The sequence below is a fragment of the Centroberyx affinis genome, unplaced genomic scaffold (assembly GCF_046629955.1).
Source record: "Centroberyx affinis isolate AG114_WGS23_722 - 3 ecotype Tasmania unplaced genomic scaffold, CSIRO-AGI_Caff_v1 ptg003629l_1, whole genome shotgun sequence".
Lineage (NCBI taxonomy): Eukaryota > Metazoa > Chordata > Actinopteri > Beryciformes > Berycidae > Centroberyx > Centroberyx affinis.
In genome coordinates this window covers 215,001-225,000 of record NW_027281541.1, presented here as the reverse complement: position 1 = coordinate 225,000, position 10,000 = coordinate 215,001, and the positions used below count along the sequence as shown (strand labels likewise).

The 10,000-nt window shown below is 43.3% G+C and overlaps 1 protein-coding gene across 1 annotated transcript in view; it reads left to right on the top strand.

Moving 5' to 3' along the window:
* LOC139661833 (transcription factor COE1-A-like) overlaps positions 1 to 10,000 on the top strand; it is a 28,718-nt gene that overhangs the window by 7,026 nt on the left and 11,692 nt on the right. The window contains exons 5-6 of the mRNA XM_071540400.1: positions 627 to 753; positions 8,615 to 8,703. Of these exons, the coding sequence (XP_071396501.1) occupies positions 627 to 753; positions 8,615 to 8,703 (216 nt within the window). The remainder of the gene's footprint in view (positions 1 to 626; positions 754 to 8,614; positions 8,704 to 10,000) is intronic.

Sequence of the window (10,000 nt, the reverse complement as noted above, 5' to 3'; positions counted from 1 at the left end):
GAAAATCTGATCATCCAAACCACCTCTGGGCACGGTCAGAGACACATTTGGCCACATTAACAAAAAAGTATGAATGCTACACAAATGAGTCTCCAATCCACATATAGGAGCTACATAAACAGAAAACAAACTTTATAGAGCACAGATCCAACCAGGAAGCACAAGCAAATCAAACAGACAGGCAGCTTAGAGAGTAACATACCTGTCAGAAATAGATTGTCAGGATACTCGTCGATGGGGAACGAGTGAGAAGAGTTTTTTTGTCAGTTTTAAAGGATGTAAAGATTATGAGAGGAAGTAATGTGCACAGCAATCTGCCGAGGTTAAGAGAAATGGGATTTTAGTATTTATACCAGAGATGCATTTTAACTCAAGGTGTAAATATAATCCAGCTACATCAGATCTAGACACAATCTGGATAGGAGACTCATGTTAATAACAGGTGTAAAGGGGACCAGACAGTTTGAAAAGTCATTTCAGTATTTGTCTGTGATTGACAGTTTATCTGACACTAGCTGAATTGTCCTGATGCAGTAAGCTATTTTGTCCATAGCAGTAATGTGTTTCTTTATAAACCCCCCCACCCTCCAACCCCCCCCCTCCAACCCCCCCCCCTCCCCCTCCAGTTGATCACGCCCCATGCCATCCGGGTGCAGACCCCTCCCAGACACATCCCCGGGGTCGTTGAGGTCACTCTGTCTTACAAGTCCAAACAGTTCTGCAAAGGCACACCTGGGAGATTCATATACACAGGTAGGTCTGCTATACACACACACACACACACACACACCCACATACTCACACACTCACACACTCACACACACACACATTCTTGATTGAGCTGCCCTGGTGAAGTGTCCTCCTGGTGCCATGATATAACAAGGATATTGTCTTGCAATCCTTTCTATTTCCTCGGAAGGAAGTTTTATATGCTTGTGGGTTTTAGAAATGTGTGTGTGTGTGTGTGTGTGTGTGTGTGTGTGTGTGTGTGTGTGTGTGTATGAATAGTGTCTATGAATTGTAGTTCAGGCTCAGGCCAGACAGTGTTGAACTAATGACTGTAGATTAGTCAACAGTTAACGACCCGCACTCGTTAGAATGTTGCCATAATTAGAGGCTCGTTAAAACCGGCTACAATTAAACAGTCTGGTCTTTATAGCACTCCATACTGAAACTATTAGTGAAGTCAACCAGAACACCCAGTTTACTAACACACAGACACACACACACACACACACACACACACACACACCATTGGAAAAGGGGTGTATGATTTCTGACCTGATTGTTGACTGTGAATGAGCGCTTTCCTGGTTAATGGAGCAGAGGAGGAGAGAGGAAAGAGAGCAAAAGAGGAGGAGAAAGAAGAGGAGAAAATAATAAAGAGAGTGTGTATGTGTGTGTGTGGGTGTGTGTGCGGTGTGTGTGTGTGTGTGTGTGTGTGTGTGTGCGGTGTGTGTGTTGGTGCGTACGTGAGTGCGCTCCCTTTCGCTATCACATACATGTGGAAATGGACGGAGGTGATGTGATGTCTGGTATTGATCTGCTCAACATGGCTCCATCACACCATAATGATGACGCCATCCACAGAGGGAGAGAGAGAGAGAGAGAGAGAGAGAGGGAGGGTTGTTGTATAAATTCTTTTGTCAGGGGAAGGAGATTTTATGCCCCCATTAAACAAAAAGATAAAGATATAAAAGTTAATGATATGAATAAAATGTCCTTTTTGTTACACTCTATCACCAATTGATAAAACACAATAGTAAGTCAACCTAGACCCAGTTCATGAAAGCTTTTACATTTGCTGTTCTAAACATCCAGAGTTGGTTATGGTCTTTCCCGGAAAAAATCCTTTGGTGCTCAGGCGGTGATGTGTTTCATGTTTCCGGCAGCAGCAGCAGTAATTTATTTGGAATAAATAGCAGAAGAAGAACTTGGCCACTAAGGCTGACGAGTCAAAGAAAAGACTCAAACTGGGATGTGGGATGTGCAGTGGAAAAACACTACAGCAGTGACCTCTTTGCACCAAAGATGTTGCAGAAATAAAAAAAACGAGGAACTCGCGGATTGCCACTTTACAGCTGCACTAGGCAGCTTTGCATGTTGGTGGCCCCAAATGGCAGTGAGAGGTAACTTTGAATTTTGAGGACTTCAATACTTCGAAATCATGTAATGTGACATAGGTAAACTGCTTGGACATACATTTTTTTCTCCTTAGTATCTGGTCCGGATGGAGGTTCAGCCATCATGATTGAGTCCAGCTTTCTCTGGATGGAACTTAGGAGCAATTTAGCAGACGCTTTTGTCCAAAGCGACTTACAATAAGTACATTTTGTCAACAGTAGTCAAACCGTTTATCAGTCTTCATCAGCTAAGCCAAGAATTATGGCATCTGAATTAGAGTGGGTGGGACACTCGTCTCTGTTGCAGCCTCACATTGTGATTTAGGTTGACATATTTTTACATCAAAATCTTAGTGCAGCTTCAATTTCTTAGTGAGCAGTGAGGGAGAGCGAGAGAGAGGGGGAGAGAGGAAAGATGAGAAAGAAAGGTTTATATGAAACACTGCTAAAGTGTTGGACTTGAACATACAGCATTGTGGGTTGTGGGACTCGTCGCCACGACGCCTCCGACCGCTTTCTGAACCGTAGTTTCTTTGCACAGCAGAATAAAGTAGAAAGGCCTGTGTGCCTCCTTCAATGTTCTTCAGTCAAAATGTCTTTGGTCCGAGCCACCGGGACCCTAAGGCTAGCCGGCTGGTAATTGGTCCGTCTGGTGCCTAACTGCTTCTCCTATTGGGCGGAGATGACCCCGTGACCTCGTGATTGGCTGATGGCTTCAACATGTGACCCAGGAAACACGATCCGTTACCGCGGTTACCTGACCCCGCCTCAAGGTCGACTTCTTTCTGGAAGTCGGTGGTGAAAGGTCACCGTGGTGAAAGCTGATTGGCTGTTGTGGTTTTTCAATGCTTTGGCTGTGGTTGCCTCTGGGTGTAAGGACTGAGCAATTAAACATGGTCTCTCACACATACACACATACACACATACACACACACACACACACACATACACACACACACACACACACACACACAGCCACACATGCGAAGGGTCATGTCTTACACAACATACCACACACACATTCAAACAGGGGCAGGAGTTGAAAGTAATTGTAAATCAGAGAGATATGAGGGAAAGATGGTGAGTAGTCTGGTAAACAGATGGTCTACCACATATATATACACACACACACACACACACTCACACACACAGTCACACACATACACACACAAAGTGCCGTATGGCTGCTTCATCTGCCTAGTGGGAAACATTAACATTCTCTACATCACACACTCCTATAAACACACAATGGTACAAAGTGACAATCGATAAATGCACACACACATATATAAACAAATACACACTCACACACACACACACACACACACACATACAGAGTAGATATATTATCAACGTAGCTGCATAGGAAAATCCATAGATATATAAATTGTGGAGAAACAAGTTTTGGCGAAAGCTTAAAAACCTTGGAGATTTTAGACTCTCCTCTGTTCTACGACCACCAACAGAGAGAGAGAGAGAGAGAGAGAGAGAGAAACAGCGAAAGACAGAGATGTAAAGGAAGAGAGAGAGAAAGAGACAGATACAGAGGAAGAAAGAGAGAGAGAAAGAGAGAGAGATACAGGAGAGAGAGAGAGCGAGACAGAGAAAAAGAGAGAAAGACAGAGAGAGACAGAGGTGGACTTTTAAAAACCAGATTGTAAAGTATCGATCCATCCATAAGTGGTGTGGAACACGCGTGTGCACACAGAAACACACACACACACACACACCGCCACACACGAGCATGCAGATACACACATACACATACAAACACACACAAAGTCACAGAGAGAGAGAGAGAGAAAGAGGGAGAGAGAGATATCTCATCTCATAAGGGGAAGAATGAAGCAATAATTCAGTGGTATTGAACTGCTGGCTGGCCAGAGAATCGATCTCACCACACCTCCTCTCCTCCTTCTCCTCCTCTTCCTCCCCTTTATCTTCAGTGTTTTTCGTCCTTTCATCCCCAGCCCTACCTCCTCCCTTTCTTTTCACCCTTCTTCCTCCTTTACCCTCCTTTTCCTCACCCTTCGGCACTCCTCCTTTGTATTCATCTGTCTTTGCTTTTGGCTCTTTGAGTCTCTTTCATTTGCCTTCTTAATAATAGCAATAATATTTTTTTTCCTCATACCCTAAGCACTACAAAGAGATAAATACAGACATATGCAATAAGCAAGCAGACCAAACACGGTCACACAAGCAGCATAAAAACACAACCAAGCGGGAACGAAGGGCAAAAGCAGGACCATCAAATCTACTTAAATTAATAGTATCATAAACATCCAGGACTTTGCAAATCAGACACAAATTCACCATAAACACCTTCGACATAAACACCGTCTTTCCCTCTTTCATCGCCCCTTCTCCACTCCTCACCACTTCCTCTCTTCTGTCTCCTCTTCTCTCCTTCCCCCTCCATTCACGTTTTTTATGGTGAAACAGGAGTGGAGGGTCTGTCCTCATGAAACTTCTATGAGTATTGATCTGCTGGGAGCTCTGGACACCAAGAGGAAGGGTGGGGCTGCAGGGGAGGGGGGAGGGGGGGGTCATGGAGGATGGATGGATGGAGGCACGGATGGATGGATGGATGGATGAAGGTGGCAGATGAAGGTGGAGTGGTTACAAAAGAGGGGGAAGGAAAGGCCCATTCATTTCCTTGGTCTAATACATCAACTTTCTACCTTTGATCAACTTACCATCCTGCAACAAGAAGATCAGTAGCATCTTTCACCTCCTGTTTGTCCACTATTTACTGCATTAGGTCGCTTATCATTTAAGGATTATGCTAGGATAGTTTGGATTTAGCTTGCACCGTTGCAAATTACATAAATGCTGGACACAAAGAGGTGATCAAAGACCTTAAGGAAAAAGGAAGAACTATGACCATGTGGCATAAAAATCCAGGCACTTGTGTGGATTTGAATAACACAAAGCTGTTATTAGGCAAGAACATTTAACAGCACCTACTGTTTGCATGTTGGCAATCTGCCTTCATCAAGTGCCTAGATGTGGATTTTTTTATGCCACATAAAGTATACCATTGGTCATAATTCTTGCTTTTTTCTTACTGTAATTCCCTTCCAAGACCTGAAAAGCTCCCTGCACAGTTCTCTGTTTGATCAAAGAGCTTATTGGCCAAAAAAAATAGTGTATTCCTTTAATTTGCATTTTTAACTGATGCCCCCGTGACCAACTGCTTAATTGCAGTAAATAAGTCTGTAAATAAGTGTTTTTGTTCAGGTGTTTGTGGATTTCAATATGACTAGTGTTTCTATGGCGGGTATGCTATGACTGATATTACCACCGCCTTTTACAGTTGGTGTGTAATCAATTGGACTGCTTCTGCTCCACTGATACTATTTCTGTTTCCGTGCAGAAAGAAACCACTAAAGAAATCGTTTGAGAAACCTGACCTTTTGGCTTCACAGCACACACACACACACACTACGCTACGCACATGCATACACACAGACCTGCACATACACACGCACACACATACATACAGATTCACACGCCATCCAACGGTGAAAGGAACATACTGTTCTATTAATAGAGTACAGTTGGGGCCACGTTTTAGGCCTAAGGCATCGAAACACACTCTCAAGTCATCCCATTATGTACGTGTCTGAGTGTGTGTGTGTGTGTGTGTGTGTGTGTGTGTGTGCATGTGTGCGTGTGTGTGCGTGTGTGTTATAGTCAGGTTGGCATCTGTTAAACGTCTCCAGAGATGTACAGAGAGGGTGGATTTGACATTGGCAGTTAATTTTGACAGTTGATATCCCAGTGACTGTTAGGCAGCTGTTTTTGTAGTTTTGTTTTTCTCAACCATAACTGAATTTAGTTTTTATTTGGATGGATCAACACATGCTCTCCTCTCCTCTCCTCTCCTCTTTTCTCCTTCCCATCACTCCCTGTCCTTAAATCTCCCTCTCTCCCTCTATTTATCCCTCACTCCACTTTCCCTCTTCTATTCTCCTCGACCTACCTGCCCCAGACCAATCTATCATGTTTAATTAAATATCATCCTGCAAAAATTAAAATATTTTTAATTTAATGAGTTTTAATAAGTTTCCTCGGAGCGGGGATGAATAGTTTATTACATTTCTACATCTGGGATTTTTACCAGTGAATTTATGAAGTGATGTTGCTAACAAATTGAGTGGTTTAGGACATAACAGAAACCAGAAACTTGGGTGTAACTGCAGGATACGATAATAAAACAGGCATACACAAACACACATGCACAAACACGCACACACGTGTGTACACACATATACACACACACACACGCACACTAAAAACAACAGATAATACATTCAGCTGTAACCAATTTATCAGTGCTAGATGTGGAAAGTACCAAACATCACTCTAGTTGCACACATGGACTTGCACAACTGCCGACACACACACACACACACACACACACACACACACACGCACACAGTCACAGTCACACTAACACCCCCAGTGCCCCACACCTACTTATATCTCTTCATCCGTTGCCTCACACCACTTTAGTCTCTCTCTCTCTCTCTTTCTTTCTCTCTCTCTCTCTCTTCATCTTTTATCCCTTCCTCCATCTGTCCACTGTAACGTATTTACTTTGGCATTGTCTTCAACTTGCTCATTAAACACACACACACACACACACACACGTGCTCACAAGCACACACAGAAACACACACACTCCGTATTGGAGGTTCCACTACAGGATGAAGACACACATGTACAGTACATGAAAATAAATACAGAAACACACATGCACACACACTCACACACACATGTACACACACACAGTTCTCCACCCCCATCATTGCCTCCATCCTGACCGACAGCACTTTCACACCTTGATTGACATATTGATTGGCTAAAGACTGTAGAGGAGTGTAATTGCAACATTAAAGGGAACAGTAAGCGTTCTTTAAAACCCTTAAGATTATACCTGCAGTGTTATTATCATACAGATGCTTTCATCCCCTCCTATATTCCAGCACCAGTAAAATGACACCATTAGTTACTCCACCAAGTCGATCCATCTTCTACACATTTGCATGTAGCAGCGAGGTTGTGTTTAACCCTCTGCACTTTATCACACAGCTGCTAGCACTGATACTGCAGAGATGAAGATCCCACTCATATAAAGGAAGAGTTTTGAAATAGCTTGACTGGCACTGGGCAAATTGGTCAGGGTTAGATTTTTTATTTTTTTAACCTTTATTTAACCAGGGAAAGTCAACACCTGCTCTGTGTTCATATTCACACAGTTACACACATAATTAACTTTATTTGTAAAGCACTTTCACACTCACAGTCACACTGGGAGCTGCACAGTGCAACCACACAGTCACTGAGCAGCTTCAATGGAGCAGCTGGGGGTTCAGTTCCTTGCTCAAAGTCATTAGTTGTCGAGGGAGGGGAGAGATTCACTTTCCCCACCCACATTTCCCCGAGATTTTGAACCAGCAACCTTTCAGTCACAAGGCTGCATCTCTCACCTCCAGGCCCTTAAAGATCACGCTGAGCAGTTTCATTATTTTCCCTCGCAGTTTTAGGAAAACCCAGTAGTTTAGCAGACGGATGCTTGTGAAGATTTTGTGCTCGCAATGGCAGTGTCACCCTCTCTCCTCCCCGCTCAAATCCCCCCCGCTGACTAGCAGATGTTATGATTCTGTCTGTTTATCATGCGTGTAAGAGCAGCACATTCAGGTTCAAGACCAACAACGTTAAAGGTGCCACATGCATTTTAACGTCTATGAATTGTTACCGCATTAATTCTGAGACATTAGTATAATTACCGCAAACAAATGAGACAGACATTACAGAGCAGACACTGCATTTAATGTTGTGTGACACCATGTCGGATTTAGCGGGAAATCTGCTGAATTGCTTTATGACTGAAGTGCTGTTTTTCCAGCATAAATGGAGTTGGGAAAAGGTGGAACAAGTGAAAGGCCGATTGAAAAAGCACTTCCAACATGTTTATCCTCTTCAGCAAAGCGATTGAGAAAGCAAACGCCTCTCTGATCGTTGTCAGGGAGGCGGGACAAGTGGCAAGATACAGTACTCTTTGTGACAAGAAGCAAGGGGGGTTATGGGAAATGTCTTAATTTCCTTAATTTTGAGAAAAGCTATAGTACTAACAATACCAGTGATGTGAAGCAGATTCTACCAGTCGTTTAGGCCATAGTTTCATTTATTATATGCAGGTATTGCCATAAATGTGTGATACCATTGTTTACTATTTTAATGCTAAACTACTTTATTGCTATTACATTGTCATCAGTGATGTTATTATCTACTCTACTGTTTTCTACATAAAAGAATGGGAGACTAAAGCTCTGAACCAGCCTAACAATTTCTTACTGTCCTATCGTAGTAGCTGCTGTCTGGATAGGAAATCTATCTATTTGTAGTACTGATTATATAACGACTATTTGCTCTTCTCCTTTTCACACCATCCCTCTCTTTCTCTCTGTCTCTCTCCCTCACAGCATTGAATGAGCCAACCATAGACTACGGTTTCCAGAGGCTTCAGAAGGTCATCCCTCGACACCCCGGGGACCCTGAGAGGCTGCCAAAGGTACTGGAACATTTTACTTTCCCAGTTCAGGCATGTAGCTGACGCTCTAACCAGAGAATGAGTAGAGAGTGAGTGAGCAGATACCTTTCTTCAGTGTCTCGCTCAAAGGCATTTCAACATACTGCAGCTCTTACAGGGATCAAACCTGTGACTTTTCAGTTGCATGATGGTCTCTCTAACCACTAAGCTGCGCTGCTGACACACAAACACACACATACATTCAAGTAATCAACAGCGATATGCTCTTAATTGTATTCACATTTTGTTTGTTTTGTATGTGGTTTTTTTTACATTTCTAAGCAGAATATGTGCTGTTTTTTCTAATCTCCTGTGGTTTATCTTTACCGCTTTGCGAACTGTGTGTGTGTGTGAGCTGGTTAACCCCGTTTAGAGGCTGGGTGTTTGAATCCCCTCCAGATCACAGCCTCATATCTGGTTATTTATTTATCAGCTGGAGATCAAGCAGAATATTTAGAGGATCAGCAGATGTAAACAATTAGCACCAAATGATGAGCTCCGCTTTGATACAAAGACCTGTCATCTTGATCTGTACATGCAGAGGGACTTTCACAGTCTGCATGCGTGTGTGTGTGTGTGTGTGTGTGTGTGTGTGTGTGTTCGTGTGTGTGTGTGTGTGTGTGTGTGTGTGTGTGTGTGTGTGTTTGTGTGTGTGTGTGTGTGTGTGTGTGTGTGTGCGTCAGCTTATCGAGGAAACCTGGTTCAACTCTGAACTTCGCACGCTGGGTGGGCGGGGTCATGACCTTGTAAACAGCTGTCGTGATTGGCTCCCGTTCCCGTCTGGAGCTGTTCCAGGATTGGCTGTCACAGCTGTGACATCATCAAAGAATGGGTGCTGGCCTCCTCCTGGCATGATGCGATGATGTCATCATCGCCTTGCCGACACCCTGGCTCCTGCACATGTGTTAACAATCGCATTTACTGTGGGTTATCACCGTGGGAACGCCGTTCGATACATCACACATACACTCCACACCTCAAATGTGTGTGTTAGCAGACTTTCTATGGATCCATACAGTCTGGAACATACATTACGTTTTGTTGTTTCACAGTATAAAGTTTTGGAGATTTTTTCAGCCTGGGACAGTAATGAGAAATTTGTTGTCTTCTCGGGCAAATTAAATAATAAATGTTAGTAAACATTTATATCCATCTGAAGTAGGGCAGCTACTGAGTTTTGGGCCCCAGTTATAGTTTTAGAGCCCCGGCCTAGAAGTATGAAGAACCAAACACTCCCTGGTCATTCCGTGTTTTATTTATCCAGGACTGTCTGAGAGCT